This window comes from Epinephelus lanceolatus, chromosome 7, assembly GCF_041903045.1.
Source record: "Epinephelus lanceolatus isolate andai-2023 chromosome 7, ASM4190304v1, whole genome shotgun sequence".
NCBI lineage: Eukaryota > Metazoa > Chordata > Actinopteri > Perciformes > Serranidae > Epinephelus > Epinephelus lanceolatus.
Window position 1 is genome coordinate 15,735,040 of NC_135740.1, and position 23,307 is coordinate 15,758,346.

At 43.0% G+C, this 23,307-nt stretch overlaps 1 protein-coding gene across 10 annotated transcripts in view; it reads right to left on the reverse strand.

Moving 5' to 3' along the window:
- The window catches only part of tenm2a (teneurin transmembrane protein 2a), a 238,044-nt gene that overhangs the window by 177,174 nt on the left and 37,563 nt on the right, over positions 1-23,307 (reverse strand). For all 10 annotated transcript variants that reach the window (XM_033632873.2, XM_033632871.2, XM_033632870.2 and 7 more), the window contains exon 2: positions 1,871-2,255. In XM_033632873.2, coding sequence (XP_033488764.1) covers positions 1,871-2,096 — 226 coding nt within the window. In that variant the 5' untranslated portion in view covers positions 2,097-2,255. The remainder of the gene's footprint in view (positions 1-1,870; positions 2,256-23,307) is intronic.

A 23,307-nucleotide genomic window follows, 5' to 3' on the forward strand; every position in this document is an offset into this window, starting at 1 on the left:
GTTGGTCTCCTGTGGCCACACTTCCCACGATGCATCTGTGGCTCTGGGCTTTTCGAGGGAGCTGATAGGCTGAGAGGACTGTGGTATCGACCAGCTATTGCCTGGTGTGAGGTCAGCTCGGTGCAGCAGTGGAGTGTGTCCGGACGGCACACACCACTGACTTCCAGTCTTCGTGCGTCCCGCCAATCAATCCTCCGTCTTCTATGGTTACCTTTGACTTCGCAGTATGAAATACTCTCTTCTGTTGCATTTCTTCCTTCTTCTGTTTTGGGAAAATGTATTCAACATTTTCTCCTGTCAGACTGATCAATTTTATTTACTTATTATCGATGCACAGTCATAAAACCTTAACAGAAGTCTTACCTTTCAAGCTATATTGATATATATAATACCATCAAAGACCCTCTGACATATACATGTGTTTATTTTTACTGTTATCCTTATCTCTTCTGCATTAATGTGTCGTACTGCCCTGGGCTCTCTTCCTCTCCTGTCTGTGTCCATACAGAGAAAATAGAGCTTAGCACAGATCAATCCCATTGAGTCTGACTCCTTTCACTAGCCAGGGATCAATACTGCCTGTTTCATGTCCCTGTGCAATATACACACGTGCACACAAACACACGTATGCACAGACGCACACACACATAGTTTAAAGACATGCCTATGAGAGCAGGCCCACCCCTTTAGAGATGACCTATCGGCCTATCGGCTAACTTGCTCGCCAGGGGATACAGAAGTTCATTATGACAGGCTTCCCAGTGCTAAAGGTCTGTTTTGGTCCTGTGCTGCAAAGTGCAGCATTTACACCGCCGTGATTACATTAACAGCTTGCCACAGAGGCCTCGCAAGAAACACAAAGTGGCTAAAAGTAGTGTATAGCTTGTATACCTTTACATGCGCAACAATGAGACTGTTGAATGTGATGTTTAAGTGCTTGTGTAAGAATCACTCCACAGGACTGGAAGGGCTCTAAAAGTGTTTAGCTACGCTTGGCTCAACCATACGTGCTGGACAGGAAAATGACTCGCCTACTGGAGATAACAGAGACAATTGGTAAATAGGCAAAGGACACTGCTATATGCTTGGGTTTGTAGTTTTACTATTAAGCTGCATTTAGCATCCTTTATTATGTGCTGTATCTGGAGGGAGATTTAAAACCCTGGAGCCGTATGATGTCTCATAACTCCACTTTTGGTGAAGCCTGCAAATGCATGTCTTCTATGCGTAATAATAACAATATGACGTTTTGAGCAAATAAACTTTTTGGTAAATGTGTTTATTAGCTGTCTTGCTCAGAGTGGGATGGAAAGACTGATACCACTCTCATGTCAGTAAGGTAAGCTAATAGCTGCTAGCTTAGCACAAAAACAGGAAGCAAGGGGAAGCAGCTAGCCTGGCTCAGTCCAAAGATTACAAAACAATGCACATATGAGCACCACTTTTGCTCTTTAATCAATGTATTACGTTGCGTTTGTTTAATACAGAAAGTATAAAAACACGAATTCTGCACAAAGTACCCCCAAAAACCACAACTTTATTTTAAAACATTGGGTTTTCTTGTATTCTAGCTATTCTTGGCAAGAACAAGAATAGCTTTTTAATGCTAAGCTAAGCTAACTTGTTGCTGGCTGTACTGACATAGTTGGCATGCAGACAAGAGAGTGGTATCAATATTCTAATCTCACTCTTAACAAGAAAGAAAGAAGAGAAATAAAGGTATTTCCCAAAATGTTATACTACTCCTTTAAAGTCATGAAACTGACTTGATTGTCCGTGTTGTGTCTCGAGTCCAGCACCGTATGGATCAAGCCCCAAAACTACAGTGAAATAAGGTATTTGAAGGGAATGCTTTGCTCCACAAACTCACCTTGCCTGGAGTACTCATCAGCCTCGTGGTGAACCAGGTCAGTCACACAGCCCCCATAGTGCAGCCTCTGCTCGTGGTCAAAGGCCTTGAGCGTCTCGCTGGAGCTGTAGGACTTCTGGGTAGGCACACGGCACTCATCGGCATCCAGGGAGGAGGTGTTGTACTGGGGGTCTTTGGGGCAGCGACCCCTGGTCAGGGAGCGGTGTCTACGATCCTTCAGATCCATGCTGAGACTGGGGAGGACAGGTAGGGATGCAGGGAGAAGAGATGGATGTGAAGGAACAGGAGGAGGAGGAGGAGGAGGAGGAAGAGGAGAAGGCGGTGGGGGGGAAGATGGAGGGGCCTCCTAGCGGGCCTCCGTAATGTCAATCTCCACTTCAGTCACCTGGAAAACAGTGACAGAGAGAGGGAGAGATGGAGAGAGTGGAAAAGAAAGCGAAAGGTTGGTATAAAATTAATGGATGCACTGCTGTGACTCACTCTTGCTTTGCACTCCCCGGAGAATCTACAGGGAAAGTTAGGTAAGAGGGAACGCTGCGAATGGACATTTGAGCAACCAGGCAAATATACAACACATCGGAGTATTGATGCGGGATAAGTAAGGCTATTGTGGGGAGAAACAGAGCTGCCAGCGCCGGAGTCCACAGAGATAGTCAGCCATCGACCGGGGCTGATGTAAAATGGTCAGCCAGCATTTAAATCTATGACATAAAAAGAGAGAGTGACTCAAACATGGTCCAGTCATCTTAAACCGATGTCAGCGACACGAGGAGGGGAGACAATGATGGCAAAAAAAGCAGAGAATGGAGACACTGGAAAGATGGACAGATTGATGGGAAGAGAGGCGCAGATTATCTTGGCTGGAAAAAAGGTAAAGGGCGGGGAAGAAAGAAAAGCAGCCGGATGCAACAGGAAGGATAGAAGAAGAGGAGAAATGACTTGAGGGCATTGCTAGTCTCTCCCTCATTATCAGAGTGAGAATGAATCCCGCTCCCTTAGAGGCTGTAAGGGATAATCAAACACAGCCAGACGCAGATACACACACACATACACACACAACATCACAAACACCCAGAAACAAAACACACTCAAATGCACATATACAGTATGGAGGTACATGCGCTGAGATAACAGTGTTAGCCAGCACTGACTCAGCTTGTAACACTACTTGTAACACAACTAAACATGAAGACATCACCCTCGCTGTGCTTGCGCCTCATCTGTCCATTGCTATAGCATCACAATGAGCCCACATTTAATCCTTTCAAATCTTATACTTGTGGATGCAGATTATACATGATTATGATGCTAATACAGCATGATACTAGTGCGGCGGCCTTGAGCAACGCATTACATTAGCAGCTAAAGATCAAAGTACAACAATACAACAACCAGCAGTAATTGACAGGAACGCTTCCAGCAGCTGCTTGTATGGGATATTTATGGTAATAAATAGGTCATCTATGTTTCTATTGCTTCGGGCTGAGGGAAGTCTGGTCCACCCACTGCATTACACCGTAGCATTGCATTTTCATCAAAATATCTCTCCTATCTGGACTATACGTATTGATACCAGAGCGGGCGTTTCTAAAGAATAGGCATCATTTGATTCAGAATATGTGATGTAACTAATTGCATGCTGGGACGGAGGAAGAATGAGACGGGAGAAAAAAGAGAGCGAAGGAACCAAAATGTGAGTCAATCTATTCAACGAGGGCTCATTTTAAAATGCTTAGAAGGTAGTATTGAAAAGTGCCCTGCTATGTCCATTGATTAACAGTAGGTATTAAGTCTCATAAAGAGCTCATTATGCTCCGGCATCCATCACACAGGCTATTAGGAGTTCAACCTTAATGTGTTTGTACCTTGAATGGAGGGCGAGGAAATGGAGAGGGCTACTGGCTCGGGAAATTTGGGGACATTCTGACTGGCATTATGCAAATGATGGGTCTTTGTCAGTGTGCGCGACTGAGTGTCTGCACTGTACGTCTGCTGAGTGCATATGATAGAGGTTATGGTGATGATTATGTTAAGGAATAGTTCACAGTTTTGGGGAAATACTCTTATTCCTTTTCTTGTAAAAGTTAGATGAGAAGTTTGATACCACTCTTTATTAAACAGAGAGTGGAGGAGGCTATCACTTTATCTTAGCATGAAGACCCAAAGCACGGGGAAACAGCCAGGCTGCCAACATGATTGGGTTATCTGTGGTCAGAAGCCTCATAGATATGGGTCAGCAGGAGCCTGCTACACCTACTGGTAGGTTCAGAATGCCATTATCAGCCTTTTTAATAGTTGTTACCTGTTTGTTAGGTTTCAATTTTGCTTCACTTAGGTGTAGGCACCAAAACAATGCGGTAAGGTTTAGAAAAAGATCATGGTTGTGTGTAAATATTGGTTTCACATGGGACTTGATCCTGATCTCGTAAGTGAAAGCCCTCTCTCACAGCTACCTACTTTCATGTACATGGAAGAAAGTCTCAGGACAGCCCTTTGCGGCAGAAATTTCCATTTCACAGCTCGATAATGGCCTTCTCAGCTCATCAGTAGGTTGAGAATCCATATCCATAATCGCCACTGACAATGGCCATTTAATGGCCTGACAACAGTCAAATCAACTGATTTGTGTTGCTCCTTTCAAAGATAAAAGAAAAAGAGTCTACTGAGACCTTAAAAAAATCCCAAACTAATATATTACATCTTGTTTGATTAATCCCTGTGCAAACTAAAAAATATATATATACATTTTTTAAAAAATTGGTTTCCAGGGAAGGTAAGCGCTCTAACTTTTTCTTTACAAACAACACTTTATTCATACGCCTACTTAAGTGCAGTGTCTCCACCTGTAGCACTGACTGACCGACAGCGTCTATGTTACAACAAAAAGACGTGAAAATGTCTGGCTATTAAGCTCTCGAGATTTCAAATCACATTGACTTCTGCAATAACAAAAATGGCAAAAAACAAACAAATCAGACAACCTTGGAACACAGTCTTACTTAAGAGTATGCTGTGGGCCCCACCTCACTTAGTTAAGGATTATACATTTTCAAAGCAGTGAAATATAGTTGTTTATTTGGTGTCTGTTTTTAGTGACCTTCAACAAACACAATTTCTCATAAGGAGAGTAGTGAAGGGACAAACCGAGTTCACAGCTGAGCTGACAGCCTAAAAGTAAATGCTAACAATATAACTATTCTGACAGACAATTTGTAAAGGTCATGATTGTTTCTAATAACTAATAACTTCAAATGGCAACTGCTGTAGTAGACGGTCATTTACCTTAGAATGCAGATAGTAACCCCTTATTTATTGATAATCACCTTATAGCCAGCAGACCAAATCTGGCCCACGATAGGGTGCCGAGTAGCCTGCAGGACATTTTCTAGTTCACACTGAAAGCAAATAAATTCACACTGGATTTTTTTTTTGCACTTTGAATGTAAATAAGTTGCCAGAGTGCATAAAAAAACATAAAAAATAGAGCTTGTTAAAAAAAAGTACCAGGGGAGGATCTCCCAGACCCTCCAACAGAGTTCCAGGCTAATTATTTATAAATCAAATATTAATGTTTGTTTATTGACTGGCCCCTGGCCTTCTGTCATTTTGCAAAAGTGGCCCCCAGGCAAAGCAAACTGAGTATCCCTGCCCTAATCCTAGTAAACAGATATCTATATATGTATGCAGTATCTTTAGGCAATGGTACAAGATTTTGGCATCGGAAGCATTCTGGTTTCTGGTCAGTTTGTAATGTGAGCAGTATTGACCAATCGCGTTTGAGCAGCAAGTGAAAAGTCCATGTGGAGAGCAAAAGAAGTGGAACGCACTAGTAGAAATGCAATCTTGGACCCACTGTCTATCCTGTAACGACAATTAGTCTTTTTATTAGCTTTTTCTGACTTTCTGACCTGTTTATGGAGATTATCTGAAGTGAACAGCGAACGGCAAAGGAAGTCTTGACCCCAAGATCTGCTGGCTTCACCGGAAGCCCTGAAATATTGGTCGGTGTCCCGAGACGTTTATCATAGTCAGACCAACAGCGGATGGATTCCAAGTTTGCTAAACCCCAGGAAAACTTTTCAGGAAGACAAAAAAGAAATGCTAAATGAGAGGTTGCACTGTGGTACAGAAGCCAGTGGAACAACAACGAGCTTGAAGGTGATGTCAGGACTCTGGCTCTCTATTTGCTAAAAAATAGTTACTGTGCTTAACCCTGAAACCCTCTAGTCTTTATGCTAAGCTAGGCTAATTGCCTCCCGGCCCCAGCTCTGCATTTAATGCACAGACGGGAGAGTGGTATCGATCTTCTCATCTAACCCTAGTGAAAGGGAAAAAGCAAATTCCCAAAAACTATTGCTTTAAAGCAGTGCTGAACCTTGCGAGACAGACTATATGGGCGGGGTTACAGATTTAGGAATACAAGTGTCAATATAATATCCCTCATGTGTAGTAAAATGATTCACAATAACCAGGTGTGTGCGTGGCACCACAGTAAAAGGGCTTGAAAAATAGTTTATAGGTGAAGTTTTAGTTGAGTAGCAGGAGAAAGGACACAGAATGAGAGATAGATGGAGAAAGTGGAGAAAGCCGAGGGGGTCAATCACAAGATCTGGAACGCATATCAATCACATTCCACCCACGCGGGTATTTTCCTCAAGGTCGCCGAAGCACACACCGTCATACACACTCACAGCAAACTTTTTTTTGTTAATTACTCCAGTGACAGCAGTCTAACCCCCCCTGATTATCACACTGAGACAGATTATCTCATTTATCAGAAGTAAAATGGCTTAATGGAGTTCTGACTGGTCTCATACCATGAAATCACGAGATCAGGCACACAGATACATGCATATTCATATACAAACACTCAGACAGGCAAAACTTTGCAAACACCCTCATGAGCCTGCAAGTCGCTGTGCCCCTTTGACAGTCGACAAAGGGTGGTTAGACGAAGGAGAAAAGAGACATGTGTGCGACCGTGAAGTGACCATGATATCCAGCCAGAATGAGAAATGTAATTGGAAGACGACAGGAAGGGTGGAGAATTCATTTTCGAAATTACAGAGGTGAAGTTTGGTACAGATAATGGCCTTTTCTCTGCAAATAAGAGCTCCGGAGGAAAAATATGGAAAATGACACAATGTAAATCCACTGTAACTAGAAATCACACCCAGTTAATAAGAAGCTAATGACATCAATGGATTAGTGAGCATCAAACAAGATGGATTCCCACTGAACCCGGTCAACCTCTGAAAGAATAGAGTCCAAATATCAAAGAAAAGAAGGCAGCAATATGAACTGTGTTAACATGGTTTTTTAAATACAGATGCAGCTATTTTAAGAAACTGTTTTTTTTTTTTTAAAAAAAAACTCATCTAATGTGTTACCACATGCTTCAAGAGTGTTTCTTACACATGGAAAATAAGCATCTTGTTTTCTTAACCTGTCAAAAACAAAACATATTTGACACACTCTGTCACAACAAGTTTTATACAGAAAATTGTACGCTGCTTTTTGCCTAAAAAATGCTTGTCAAATTCTATTTGAGGTGCCTAATTCAGTCCTCAATTTAACAAAAAAAAACTTGAAAGTAGAAAACACATTGTCAAACCAACAGGCCCCTCTGTGAAAAAAAAGGGCCAGCAGTGGGTCAGCAATGTTTCAGCAGTAGGTGCATTAGTGCATTTATGGCTTGAAATTGCCTCAGGTATTATGTGTTTTGTTGCATCATGCCTCAAATGTGCCCGAAGAAAGCATTGCAGAGACAGGCGGCTCTGGGAACATGCTGATCGCAATCGACCCGGCTCGGCTGCGCGTATTATTTCACTGCATTTGTAATGGTTACATGTACATTGGCTGGCTACCCAAAGACAATTAGCTGCAAAGATTCCATCCAGCCATCTCATTTATCAAACAAATAAGCACGGAGGCGGTGTGTGAGTGCTGGTATAGATGCAGTTTAGGGCCATCACACTGTGGGAGGCTTCCTGTCCAGATGACTCCTACTGCAGCTAACTAGGAGGAGGCTCAACAAGGGCATGTTTACTCTGTATAAGCTACAAACTATCCTGACATTTATTGACATTTATTAACATACATAGTATATTCTTACACTCTGGACAAAACTATACATCAGAGCTTGCACAGTTTCTTGCTTATTTTTCCTCAGAAACTAACAATCATTACTCAATAATCTGCAGGTTATCTACTCAAATAATCCTTTAATAAATAATAAAACATCATGAAACATTTAATTAAACATAGGTAGAGATTTCAGGGGGGAGCGGCGGGGGATAGGAGTATTTGTCACCCCATGATAGTAGCAGAAGGCTTTTATTTTGACACAGTTAAAGACTTTACACCATAATTTGATGCAGAAAAGACACAATTTGGTGCAAATAAATCAGCATAATGCAAGACTTTAAGTGTCTGATGCTCAACATTTTCTGGTGGAGGACCTCCAAACCAAAAAATGTATGTCCTGTTTCTTAAAGCTGACATCTTCAAATGTCTTGTTTTGCCTGACTGACAGTCCAAACCCCAAAAACTTTCAGCTTTTGATCAAATAAGACAAAGAAAAGCAGTGAATCTTCAAAATCGAGAAGCTGGAACTGTTTTAGCTGGGGAAAAAAAGAAAATAACACAATACACAAAGGACTAATCAATAAAAAAATAGTTGCCAAGTATCTTTATTTCATTTGACTAATTGATTGTTTTATCTATGTTCATAGCATGACTCACCGTATAAATCTAAACCCATATGCGCAACGTGCAACTCCTTGTGAACTTGATGAATGTGAACACAACTACATTTAGCACATAGATATAGATACAGCCATTTCTATCTGATCTTATCTTATGGTTGGATTAGAAGAGCCTGTAAAGCAGTCATTATCTGGCTCATTTAATTCAATTGTAACCAAACCAAAAGCAACAATCAGCCAAAGAGACTGGTGGCTAAAAGCCTGATAAAACACAGCATGGAGCCTTTCCATCAGAAAATTTATCCACTCTTTCCAACACTCTGTCAACAGGAGACGAAGTTCTTCATTTGGTGTCCCCCCCCTCTATTTTCTTTTTTTTCTTTTTAAATTTGAAAGGGAATTTGAATAGCAAAAGACGGCCTATTGAAAACACAAGGCCACGTTATCACAAAAGACAAAATTGTGGCTATAAAGCATTTTGCTCTCAATTTTCTGCTGTTTTTGTGCTGCTGCTCAAATTAAGTTGTTTACACAGTTTGTTCACAAAGACAAAGGGAGGAAGACTCGGAGTGACTGAGAGAAACAAAAAGAGGAGACGGGGAGAGAGCCGAGTACAGAGAGGTTGTGTGAGAATAAAGAGGAAAAACAAATCGTCGTATGAAACTTGTGCTCAATTACACCCCCCCCCCCCAAAAAAAAAAAACACCCTGCTTGTATCTTGATTTCAGGAAGAGCGTCCTACTCGAGGTCCAAATATTATACGTACAGTTCATCAAAGCATCCAATTACATGTTTAGATTTCCCTTAAGAGCAGCTTATATTTGACATCATATCTTTGAGTGTAAATCCTTATTATCCTTACGATTAATTAGTTCTTTTCACCAGTAAAATCTTTTCTGTGTGTGCATACTGAATCTATGTAATTACTTTCAACACTGTATAGTCATTTAGCTTTTTGGACAAATATCCCATTATGTACAATTTCACTGTATGGATAACACATTTCAGCTGTAAAGATGTGTGTGTAGAGAAAACTGTCAGGGGAGTGGCTCAGCATCCTGAATACTTCCTGTGTGGAGATCGATGTGTGTATGTGTGTCGTACTCACACGTATTAGCATATATAAATATTCCTGTATGTATCCACATTTATAAACACACCATGACCTCTATCATTCTTTTTCTAACACACACACACACACACAAGCCTGCCTTGTATGAGCTTTGGACTGGGCCCTGACTGAGAGGCTCCTCACCACGCAGAGTCATTAATCATGTCTTCGATCTCGGGTGGCATTGAAAGTGCACGCACGCAAAGACACACAAAAAATTAAACACACACATACACACACACACACACACAAGGCAAAAGGGATGGCTGGGGCTGCTTGCATGGCTCAGGTTCAACTGGAAACTGCGGTCCGTTTTGGATCCAAGATGATCTGTGAGCCAACAGCTGAGGGGCGTGCAGGACAGGAAACATTTCATCAGTCTCTCTCCCACACACCTCGCCTCATTACCTCAAACACCTCTTTTAGCCAAATAGGAAAAAATCACTTGCTTATTAAGTGTGATCGGTCGTGGTATTCACTTGCTGTGTCACTATTTGTATTTGCATGAGTATCCGTTGCCATGTTTCTCTGTCATTGACATTGCCATGATATTGATGCACTGAGGCCATTTTTGTATGCTCGGCTTTCATAATAACCCGTCGCCACAAGAATACACAAGTAAAGTTGCCCGCTGCTGTCCAATTCACATTATAATTTTCATGATGTCAGTGTGTGATTATTGTGCGTCTTCTGCATTTAAATGTCCCACGGCTTGGAACCCTGCGATGTTGTGCAGCAAGTGCTCGTATCTCCGATTTTGGAGCCCCTCATTAGCAAGCGAGCACACAATAAGTCAGTGGTAGACTTTACAAATTAGGCCACCTTTCATCCACACCGCCACACAACAATAAGGTCACTTACAAAAATAAAACAAGATATATTCTCTGTAATTGAACCTAGTTCTATCAGATTTCAAGCCTCTGCAAGTTGATTTTCATACCGTGCTGAAATAGGACAGAAACGACCAACATATTTAGCAGACAGTATTACTGAATGTGCTGGAACTGTTGAGCAGATGTGATTTTTTTTCTTAGTGGATTAATAGTTTTCCTCCTCTGAGTTAATACTGAATACTTGTTCTGTGCATTCTTTGCTGAGCATGAATGAGAACGAGGGGACGTCCCCTGTGATCAGCCAGCCTGAATGCAGTAATTATGGAGTATTGTTGAGGTCGTACAAGAGTGCCGGATAAAAGTTACATATCCCAAGGTCTGCATATGTGACTCAGAGTTGTGGTCCCTGCAGGGAATGAGATGAAAGTTGCCACACTGATCAGGAACTGTGAAGAGAGACCTCACCCACCTTCCCTTTCCCCCTCTACATTTCTTCTCCTCTCATCCCGTCATTTGTCAGGATGGAAATGAAGGGAGGAGTGTGTGTGTGTGTGTGTGTGTGTGTGTGTGTGTGTGTGTGTGTGTGTGGGGGGGGCAATCCACCCCTCTCTCTTCCTTGCTCTTGGTGCCTGTGTAATCTCCACACTGGGCTGCAGAGTGCCACAGAGCCTCTGTTTATTAGACTAATCCTTAAATCCACATTCTGCAGGCCTCGCAAACGCCTCGCAAAGCTCTAATCTGACTCAAAACAAAGGGATTAGAGACGACAAGGTCCCTCTCTCTGTCTCTCCATGTCTGCCAGAGTGGGTTCGGGGTGACACACACATGTGCACAGAAACACACTAGCACTGTTGCATGCTCTTAGCCGTCACACCCATATTTGCTAAAGACCGACTAGGTGCATGCAGACCCATCGCATGCGCACACATGCTTCCTGTGAACGCGAGCTGGCTGTGACAAGACGAGGCAGTTAGAGCCAAGGTGCAAACAAACTGGGTAATTACACATAGCTCAAAAACTCATGGGAGAAATGACGGACAAGATGAGAATGAGCTGTGGGAATGAGACATGGCGACAGCGGGGAGGATATAACTAGAATAACTAAACAATTCTGGCTTATATTATAAACTCGCACTGTTGTAAAAAACAACAGAGGAATGGAGTTTTTTTTACGCAGTAGCAAGGGATGCCAGGAGTCCACTTTTGGGGCTACAGGCCTGCTACAGTATAAACACAAAATAAAGCACAAACAAATCAATATTTGCCCAGTATTTATCTGCATTAAAGGGCATTCACATCCACTCCGTAACAACATGAGAATATGCTCCAAATTTACAGCTCAGTTGAGTCTCTCCACAACACCCTGGGCTCATTTTAGACAGATGCCACAGCTGTGAGGGGCATACTAGAAACTTCTTTTCACTCTCTCCCTCTGTGTTCTTCACACAATTTGAATCACAATTTTATTCTGCTTCTTCTCAATAAGGAAAATGAATAATGCAAGGAAAAAAAAAAATCATCGCCGAGATTGCCTTCGCTCAGTTGTTAATGCTAATTTTACACTGCAATCTTTAAGTAACAGTGAGTCTGTTTAGCAAATGTAGCATGCAATAATGTTGACAAGTGGGCTCAGTTTATTTTCTGGCTCCTTTCACACACTTACTAGGTTTACTGGGTTGTCACTTCACGAGAAAGCTTTGTGCTCTCTATTTTGTCTGATACAAAAAATATAGAACAAGTAAAAACAGTGCCAGTATGGGCTTTTTAAAATTGATAGAAACATGTTGAATCATATTTGCCGGCACTTTTGCACGTTGTAGCCTGTGTGACATCTATTTATAGCCTGATAGACACTTAAAAATGGCCACACAGATATTTATCTCATTCTAGTGCACGTTAGTATAAATCTTCTGCAGCAGGGATCGTTGCCACAGCTTCTGCTCCACAATCTGCCATTGTTTGATCATCAGCTGATAAGGATCCAACCAAACACCTGCCAGCAGAACTTCATTTAAGCAGGTTTCCCTGCCCTTATTGCTATGAGTATGCAGCATGCCCACGAGGCCAAACACATCCTCTGAAATCTCTTTGATTCACCCGTGAGTTATTTCAACGATTGAGGAGAAGCAGTGTACACCTATTTTATGATTGTAGTTGAGTTCATGCAGTTTGGTGACCTCAACAAATTTGTAGCATAGCTCAAGTCAACTTCAATCATTTTTCTTTTAATGGAATACAAATGTCGAGTCGAGCTTCTCAGCAGCTTGTCAAGGTGAAATGCTACCAGATACCAGGGTTTGAAAGCTAGCATGATGACACACCTTTACTGGGGAAAATAGTGTACATGAAGGTGATATTTTATTCAAAAGGAGAAGTATTTTCTCTTCACTTTGTCTGCAACAATATAAGAAAGCTAGATGTTCACAATGCAGTGAATGGACTCATTGTATGTGAGAGGGGAGCGAGAAGAACAGGACGATAGTGTGACAGCGTGGTATCATATTTTAAGGTTGCGGAGTACATCCATGCAGAGCTGCGCATCTGACAAGAGTGTTAGCGCAGGTGAAGGTCATGTGCGATATAGAAACGCATGGCAGTATACAGATGGATAATGTCAGGAGAGGGGTCACAGAGCCATACTACCTGTTCTTTTATTCAGTGAGGGAATTCCTGCTCTTCCTCATGCTTGTGTGCGCGTGTGCTGCGATGTGCACGTGAGAGTGTGTGGGCTCTTTCACCTATGCCCTAGGAACTAGCTGCAGCACATAGAGTCAGGGCAAACTTTGCCGCGGCACTGCCAGTGAGTTATTAAAACAATCGAGTGCTGACAAGCCCTGCATTCTGTCGCCGAGGGAGAGGGCTAGGGCTTAATAACTCAGTGTCACGCCTTGACATTCTTACCATCTGTCTGTGTAAAATATTCAAATGTGCAATAAATGTCACTGGGGACAGACGGTGACACTGTCTAATTAACACTATGACAGAGGTGACACACTGAGGGCTTTGGCTGGCTTTTACTGTACAACATGCATCGCCTGTGTGCGCCTGTCTGTGCATGTGCATGCCATAACTCCATGCAGGGGTAAAATGCTGTGGGACACTGTAGCAGTTTTTCTGCCATTCTGTCTCTTTAGAGGAAAGTCAGCTGTTGTTTAACTAAACAGAAAAGAGTAGCACTAACACACACATTAAAAAGTGTAAATGACAGCAGCTATAGGGCTGTGCAAGCCTGGAGCAGTGAATAAATGCCAGAGAAGAGTCATTTCCGCAGGCTGAAATGTCAAATAGGGGGAAAGCGGGGAGGAGACCAGATTACAAGCCATGCACGGGTGTCTCACATCAACCCAGGTAGATACATGTAGATCAAAAACAAGCTGCAGTGAGTCATTCCGTTACTTTGCCAGAACTAGTGCAGGATGCTTTTATTCCTCCATGTGGAGCGACGACCTCCAGAGATGGAGAGTGTAAACTTGCACATGATGACATGTTAAGCTGATTGAAAGCTGAGTGGATTTTAAGTAAGCAGGCCTGAAACATATAAGCTGACTGAATAACTAAACGTGTCCTCTATTTGTGGCTTCTTCTTTTTTTTTGCAAAGATACAGAGCCCGACCTTAAAGATAGCATTTAACCATGAAGCCTGCATGGGATTTACAGTACAGGCCAAAAGTTTGGACACACCTTCTCATTCAATGCGTTTTCTTTATTTTCATGACTATTTACATTGTAGATTCTCACTGAAGGCATCAAAACTATGAATGAACACATGTGGAGTTATGTACTTAACAAAAAAAGGTGAAATAACTGAAAACATGTTTTATATTCTAGTTTCTTCAAAATAGCCACCCTTTGCTCTGATTACTGCTTTGCACACTCTTGGCATTCTCTCCATGAGCTTCAAGAGGTAGTCACCTGAAATGGTTTCCACTTCACAGGTGTGCCTTATCAGGGTTAATTAGTGGAATTTCTTGCTTTATCAATGGGGTTGGGACCATCAGTTGTGTTGTGCAGAAGTCAGGTTAATACACAGCCGACAGCCCTATTGGACAACTGTTAAAATTCATATTATGGCAAGAACCAATCAGCTAACTAAAGAAAAACGAGTGGCCATCATTACTTTAAGAAATGAAGGTCAGTCAGTCCAGAAAATTGCAAAAACTTTAAATGTGTCCCCAAGTGGAGTCGCAAAAACCATCAAGTGCTACAACGAAACTGGCACACATGAGGACCGACCCAGGAAAGGAAGACCAAGAGTCACCTCTGCTTCTGAGGATAAGTTCATCCGAGTCACCAGCCTCAGAAATGGCAAGTTAACAGCAGCTCAGATCAGAGACCAGATGAATGCCACACAGAGTTCTAGCAGCAGACCCATCTCTAGAACAACTGTTAAGAGGAGACTGCACGAATCAGGCCTTCATGGTCAAATAGCTGCTAGGAAACCACTGCTAAGGAGAGGCAACAAGCAGAAGAGATTTGTTTGGGCCAAGAAACACAAGGAATGGACATTAGACCAGTGGAAATCTGTGCTTTGGTCTGATGAGTCCAAATTTGAGATCTTTGGTTCCAGCCGCCGTGTCTTTGTGAGACGCAGAAAAGGTGAACGGATGGATTCCACATGCCTGGTTCCCACTGTGAAGCATGGAGGAGGAGGTGTGATGGTGTGGGGGTGTTTTGCTGGTGACACTGTTGGGGATTTATTCAAAATTGAAGGCACACTGAACCAGCATGGCTACCACAGCATCCTGCAGCGACATGCCATCCCATCCGGTTTGCGTTTAGTTGGACGATCATTTATTTTTCAACAGGACAATGACCCCAAACACACCTCCAGGCTGTGTAAGGGCTATTTGACCAAGAAGGAGAGTGATGGAGTGCTGCGGCAGATGACCTGGCCTCCACAGTCACCGGACCTGAACCCAATCGAGATGGTTTGGGGTGAGCTGGACCGCAGAGTGAAGGCAAAGGGGCCAACAAGTGCTAAACACCTCTGGGAACTCCTTCAAGACTGTTGGAAAACCATTTCAGGTGACTACCTCTTGAAGCTCATGGAGAGAATGCCAAGAGTGTGCAAAGCAGTAATCAGAGCAAAGGGTGGCTATTTTGAAGAAACTAGAATATAAAACATGTTTTCAGTTATTTCACCTTTTTTTGTTAAGTACATAACTCCACATGTGTTCATTCATAGTTTTGATGCCTTCAGTGAGAATCTACAATGTAAATAGTCATGAAAATAAAGAAAACGCATTGAATGAGAAGGTGTGTCCAAACTTTTGGCCTGTACTGTATGTGTGAGCAAAGTATAAAAATAGCAGGCCCAAAGCACTTAAAAGTTTGTGTAGTAAAAGGATAAACCTAGGTATTTAAACACCATGGCAACATGTAGTAAAAAGGGATGTCTCCGGTATGAAGTGCTTTTGTGTCTGTGTGTATGTGCTTTGGATATGAAGAAAAAAAATCCTGTTTAGCAGGAAGGCAAGAAGATGCAAGTAACAAACATTAATGGCACAAGCAACAAGACATCAAAAAGAGACTAGACCCATGCTTTGAGCTAAATGCTAATATCAGCAAGCTAACATGCTCACAATGCACTCATGTTGTCATGCTGATGTTTAAAAGCTAATACATGCAAGTTTATTGTCTTACTTTGGCATTTATTTTTTTTTGTAAATCATACATTTTTATCAAATTGGACGAATTGAATGTTTAGTCTGGCGACCTGCTCAAGGTGTACCCGGCCTCTTGCCCTAATTGAAGCTGGGATAGGCTCCACCCCCCTCAGGGACCCATAACAGGATAAGCGGTTATGCATAATGAAAGAATGAATTGAGTTTTTGACCTGATGTTGGCGCCAGATGAAAAGTTGGGGGATGACCAAAGTTATTCCAGTGTATCGGAGTGGAGTTTGCATGTTCTCTCCGTGTCAGCATGGGCTTTCTTGGGTACTCCAGCTTGACATGCAGGTTAACTGGTGACTCTAAACTGGCTGTAGGTGTGAATGTGAGTGTGAATGGTTGTCTGTCTCGATGTGTTAGCCCCTTTATAGTTAGCCCTAACTATAAAGCTTATAGTTAGGGCTGGCTCAGGCTTGCCTTGGACCAGCCCCTAGTTAGGCTGACATAGGCCTAGTCTGCCGGGGGACCTCCTATAATACACCGAGCACCTTCTCTCCTTCTCTCTCTCTCCTTTGCTAACATTCATGCCCTGTTACTGCATTTCGCTAACTCGGCTCTAGCATTGCAAAGCATGCAAGTTTGATAAAGTGGCTGATGCACTGCATTTCATAAGCAATCAATGATTGTGAACCTATTTATGTGTTAACTTTGATAGTTTTGTATCACTATCAGTGATTTTGGTATATCTGCATTCACTATCATTCACAATTACATCCATACCTGTGCTTCAAGCCATATTTAAGCAAGCTCACATTTAGTATAGCATACCCTCGAATATGTGGGCTGGCTGCTGCTGTACAAGGCAGTCAGGGCACTACTTCATTTTTCAGCTAGAGAAGATGAGCTTAGTAGTGATAGAACATTTTTATACTGTAATCCTCTACAAAAGGGTACAGAGGCACTCTTCATAATATTTCATCCACCCTCCAATTTGTACATTACAACTTAATAAGCAAAAAAGCGTTATCACTGTATGTTTTAATATCTGAGATAACATAGAAAATACACCTGGGTGTAAAACATACACTTTTACCTGCCAGAATGTGTTTTTAACTTTGAGCACCTAACAAATACCTGGCTCTCCCACTCTCTGTGTTTCTCTCTCAGTCTGTGCTGCTCTCACTTCCCTCTCTCTGTATCCTGTGAGAGGCTGTTGTATGAAGCACCTTTAATGGGTTTGTGAGGGATATATCGGACTTCAGTAGGAGATTTGACACACCGTGTGCGCGTATGTGTGTGTGTGCGCTTTTTGGATTGTCATGTAGGGTCCTGTATTACGGCGCTTTCCCACTTGTGTTACTGTGTGCACTCACACTCCAAAGCCATTAGATTCTATATGAAATCCTGAAGCTGAGAACTTTGAAGCTGAGAGCGGCGCAATTGACAGGCTGGTATCCTGCAGAGCGCATCTCTCTACTCTTGATCTCTGGTACAGTACCAATCTCGACTGCGGCTACAGTTGCACTTTCACATACACATTTTGACTCTGTTACTTTATCTGTTCTCTCCAGCCCACACGTGGGCGCCTCTGTCTTTGGATGCATGCATGGTACCCATATTTCAGAGCTACCACAAGATAAGTGCTTGCCTGCTTGGGTCTACATTGTCTGTGCCCGCTGTACTGTGAACGCTTCTAATGCCATCGACTCGTCGTCTTGGAGTGGTGTTTGTGCCTTCGGGGGCCAATAGAAGACAGCTATGGCCGCTCCAGCACCAATGACATAGCTGACTGGTCCCATTTAGCATGCTAGATTTAGCTTCATTAGAGAGGATGTGGCTGGGAAGGCACACAGAAGAAAAGAAATGAGGGGTAAGAGGGGGAGACGAGAGAACGACAGCTAGGCTTTTGCGGGGGCCACTTTGCTGTAGAGCTGGACAAAAAGCCAAAGCCGTCTCATAAAAATACTTCATAAACCAGCCATATCCATAATGGCTGCCCAATAGAGAGAAATGGATTAATGCAGCAGTTGGAGTTACACACTGGGTTAGAATGTGACACACGGAGCTACCAGCAAGAGGCTTTACACAGGTTTCCATGCGCTATCTTTGGGGTAGAGTGAGTCACAAGGTTGCAAAATAACATGCGTGAAAATGCATTTCCTGAAAACCAATTATGAAGACTTTAAAAACTATTCATGCCAAAATAATTATCTCTAATTTCATATCCAGTCTTCCAAAAAGGAAAAAAAAAACAGTCACCAAAAATAAGGACACCAGCAATCTCCCCTGTGGGGTGAGATATATTTAGATGTATTACACAATCTTTCATGCAACAAGTGTTGCGGCGGGTGATCCTTTACAACTGCGTCTTAATTCGAGAAATGTCCCACTTTGGTATGACAGAAACAAATGAGCTATCACATCCAATTGGCAGATTTGTTTCACTTTGTGTTATGAAAAGTAAGTCGGTAAAATTGGAAATAAGAATAAATGACTTGTCAGGATGGATTCTGTTTGCAGTGATGAGACAGGGTTGTGGTTATTTGAGAGGTTGTCGAGGATAAAGCCTGTGGCTGTGTTAATGTCTGGCAATCTGAGGCTAACCCAAGGTCATACACCAGTAAAGGCACATGTTACCCTTTAACATTGTGCCTGATCTGTGTGCATGCATTTAAACACACACCCAACTGCACTCACAAAGACAAAGTCACACACACAGAGTGCTTGAGTGAAGCACGCAAATGCAACAAGCCTAGAGATGTGTGTGTGTGTGTGTGTGTGTGCCTCAGTGTGCGGTCTCATGGAGCACATATATCCTCCAGCAACTGAAGCACACCAGGCAGGTCATTGAAAGGCACCCTGCAACAAATGGTGTGAGGTCATCACACTTAGCCCTGGCCTTGCTCTGGGTCAATGTCACAATAACTGCCGGCGATAAAGGGGTTTCCATGGTAACCGGGAGATGTTTTCAGCAAATCAGAGAAGGAGAAAGGAGTCCTCTAGGTGTGCATGTCTCACAGCACCCAGACCCTCGGTGATTTATCCCTCACAGCTCCTGTACCACACTAAACCATTAGGACACAGTGATAAGAGATAAACATGGTCGAGAACAGAATTGTTGGGGGAGATAGGAGAGAACACAGCCCGCTCAGGGCCATGTGAAATCATGCCGGGAGGTGATTCTTTTTTGTTTTTGTCAAAACAGCTTGACTGCAGCATCCAACATCATAATTTTGAGCTGTTAATAAAAGCTTCCGCTGCCAGTGAAACCACACTTGCATTCACCGATTTTGTGGCGGCCATTGTGATTGCAATAGACGTTAAAATATGCAAAGGCAGTGGGTAAAGTTGCCTTTTTTGTCCTACGCCTACACTGGCACTTTAGAGAGCCCTGTTTATGAAAAATGTTCTGTAGGCTGCCACTAAAGCAAGGCCAAAATGATGCTATAAAATATAACCCTGTAGGAGTGGATGAAATGTTTGAAATCAACAGTATCAGAGGACAGTTTTAAGATCCACCTGAGATCTGAAGACACTTTAAAGAACCACCATGAGTTCCTTGCTCTGATTAGCTGCAGAGATTGATTACAGCTCCTTAGGGGACTCATGTAACCACAGAACCCTTGCAGAACAGTCCAATTCCTCTAAGAAACAGCAGCAGTAGTAGTAGTGGTAGTTGTTGTATCAGATGTGGCATGGAGTGGTCAAAATAATAGTGGTTGTATTTTGGTGGCAGCAGCCGCACCAGTCTTGTATAGTGCTATATTGATGAAGATTGGAGTGGAGTGCTCTCCCTCCTCCTCCACACACAGGCCTATATTGGATTTCACGCTGGCTGCCCATTCACCAGACACTGCAGTGCATTCCTAACCAAGGGCCTGGAGGCAATACGGCTGCTTTATTTGTTTATAATGTTTAGGCTTCCCGCAAATGGCTTGCGCTGCAGTCCCGATAACTATGCATAGTTACATTTAGGCAATCGACTGGGCTCGTTTCGACATGAGCGCCGCAGCTCAATTCATTTGGAATGGACTAAAAATCCAATAGAGTTGTCTAAGTGGGAGGAGGAAAACGGAGAGGAGGAGAGAACTATGGATGTAGGGAAATGGGGGAAGAAAGAGCAAAGGGCGTGTGTTGCTGATGCTGTAATTTAAAAAGGATAACCTGTGCTGATGTGTGTCTGAACAGAACGCCGTCCGCTGAAAGATACACAAAGAGCATGTTCAGTTTCTCCCATCTTCTCCCCCACTCAAATATGAATGGCAGATAAAATATAGATGCCTTCCCACTGCTCTTGGTCACTGAACAGCCCTCCTCAAGCTGCCCCCCCCCCCACCCCCACCTCACCTCCCACCCACGTCTCTGAGTGTATCCGTGCAGACCTCCGACACATCTCTGTGTATCCCTCTGGCTACAACAGCACCCATAAAATCCATAAAGAGCCAACTGCCAACTCTCACAACTTCAGTTCCATTAAGAGATATGACTACATCCGAGACAAATTCCCTGGGAACACTTGCCGGAGTGAAACTCTAATTTACTGAACTGATGACAGACGATGACACCCCGGTGACAACGCAGGAGAAATTAAGTTAGCGGTGTTGCAGTAGGTTGTCTCAGAGATGACACACAAATGACGGCGTCTGGTAAGTGAACTGGTGTGAGTCATGTCACTGCGTGTGTGTGTGTGTGTGTATGTGTGTGAATCTCCTATCCTCTTCACTAGCCTACTCCTTGTTCTCTGCCAGATGCTCAGCTTCTCACTCCATTTGCTCCAGACTTCATACACATCTGCCCACAAAATCCATCCATCTTCTCTCTCTCTCACTCTCACTCTCACTCTCACACACACTCACACACACACACACACCATCCCTGCACTCATAAAACTCCACATAAACCACTGACCAAACCAAAGCAGCGTGTTCAGCGTGTTCAGCGTGCTGCGTCACGTAGCTCCTAAACACTTATCACTGGCTTGTGACATCAGCAAACTGAACAACAGTGGCCCGCACTAACCAAGGTCGGCGAAAAAAAAACAACTACCTTTTCTCCCTAATTACTTTTACCTTTTCTCCAGCGAGCTCACTCCACATTCTCTGTGTGTGTGAAATGGAACGTCCTTGCAAACTTTAGGCGATGTCTCAGAAATTCCTTTTCTACGTGGTTGTAGCAAATAAAAAATCTGAAGCCTCCCAAAGGCTCCTGTGAAGTGAAGGATGAAAGCCAGTGAGCGGGAGAGTGGGTAGAAAGCTGGAGTGAGGGGTTTGATGCAGTCTCCTGAGTGAGGGGAAGGGGGAGAGAGAAAGAGAGAGAGGGAGAGAAAATGCAAGGGGAAAAAGTGTCCTCTGAAAAAAATAATAGCTCATTGATGCAACCATTTCCCCTTAACCTCAAACGGCAAGCTTCTGAGCTAAAAGGGGCAGAAAGCAGGGAGTTTTTCTTGAAAAAGAAAAGGAGGAAAAAGGCATTCGTCCTCTGCCTTTTCTCCTCCTCCGCCCCTCCTTCTCCCCCTTTTCTTTAGGCTCTTTGAGCAGGGAGCGGGAGCATCTCTCAGAGAAATGACAGTTCTTATACAGGAATTTGGTTCTGTAATTAACCTGCTCATTTGCTAATTTGACTGTAATCAAGCCTCTCATCTTTCCCAGCGGGGTGCCAGAGCTCTTTGAGCAGACAAGGCAGGAGACAGTAGCAGTGAGCTCGGTGATGAGTTGCATCAAGAGCCTACTCTCCTTTACTTCACCTTCCTGAAAAGGAAAAAAAAAAAACTGCGTGCTCACAGGAATGAGCAAACAAGTTCAGGTAAAATGCATAGCAGAGGAAGACACATATGGTGTAGTGTTAAAAAAAAAAAAATTGGCCAGTGAAGGACGAGGCTTTCCTCGGGGCTGCTCATGTCTGCTGTGGCTCTGCTGTGTGTCTCAGCCCCCGCAGCCTCTGTTAGACACACACACACACACACACACACACACACACATTGGAAGAAAAAAGGGAAACACATAGGCATAGGTATTCTCCATTCACTACCATTCAGACTCAACTATCCAGCTGACATTTACATCTGTCAAGACCAAACGTGTGTCCTTTTCTTCCCCCTGAATGATCAGAATCCAGTATATCTCTTTTGATTCCCCTCTTTATTATGCTCTTTTACTCTCGCTCTTTTGCTGAGTCTGTGTCTATCTCTTCTCTCGCTCCACATTCAAACACGGCGACAGACTCTCTACACAGAGCAGGGGACTCTATCGGTTGCCAATGGCAACAAAAGCGTGGGGGTAATGGCATCAGACCGGCTATTAGTTTTGATGTGAACTTCATAGTTAACAATTACGAGAGCGCGAAAGAGGGACCGAGCCACCGGGGCAACATTTACATGCTGCCTGTTAATCCATTAATGGGACTGATTGAGCCGCACTCCAAACGCAACACTTCAGCTGGAGTAACCTGATCAGCCTCAAGTCGAGCTCGGATCCTGATTGGGTGCTGGCCCGCCTGCTTAAGCCCACTGAAAATCTGTTCATTGGATGAATGCTAGTGTAATAGCTCCAAGTAATTGTCGATTGCATCAGACAGATCAGATGCATTAATTTCATGTATAAAAAAGATTCTCAGCTATAAAGAGAATAACATACATCGGCACTGAACTTTCAAAGGCCTGATTGTATCGCTCTAATTAAAAATTTGGGGTGATATTTTAATGTATTATTGTGATTTACAGTGAAACGGTATACAATGTTCAATTAAGTGTGACATGCTGATTTGATTTCGAAAAGCAGTTTTATCCAATTAGGTGCTCATATGCTGGCTCTAAGAACCAACACGCATACACTACTTGTGAATTCATTTAAATATAATGCTTTGATCAAATTATATAATTCTTTGTTGGTTTGTTTAATTGGCACGAGTGTAGTCAGAAGGAGAGAGTCGGAGGGAGACAGGCAGACGAGGAAGAAGTTATTTAAGAACAGAGAGGGTCTGACTCAGAAATGGGCTGCCTAACGGTCGGTTTCAAGAGAGAAAATATCTCTTTGACGCATCGAGTGTGACTGAAGAAGTTCTCCTCATCCCAGCCTTTCCTCTGTCATTCTCTTTATGTCTAATAGTTTTTATATATAATTCATAAGCCAACCGCTTCCCCAACTCAATCTCAGTTGCCTCTTTCCTCCTTCCTATC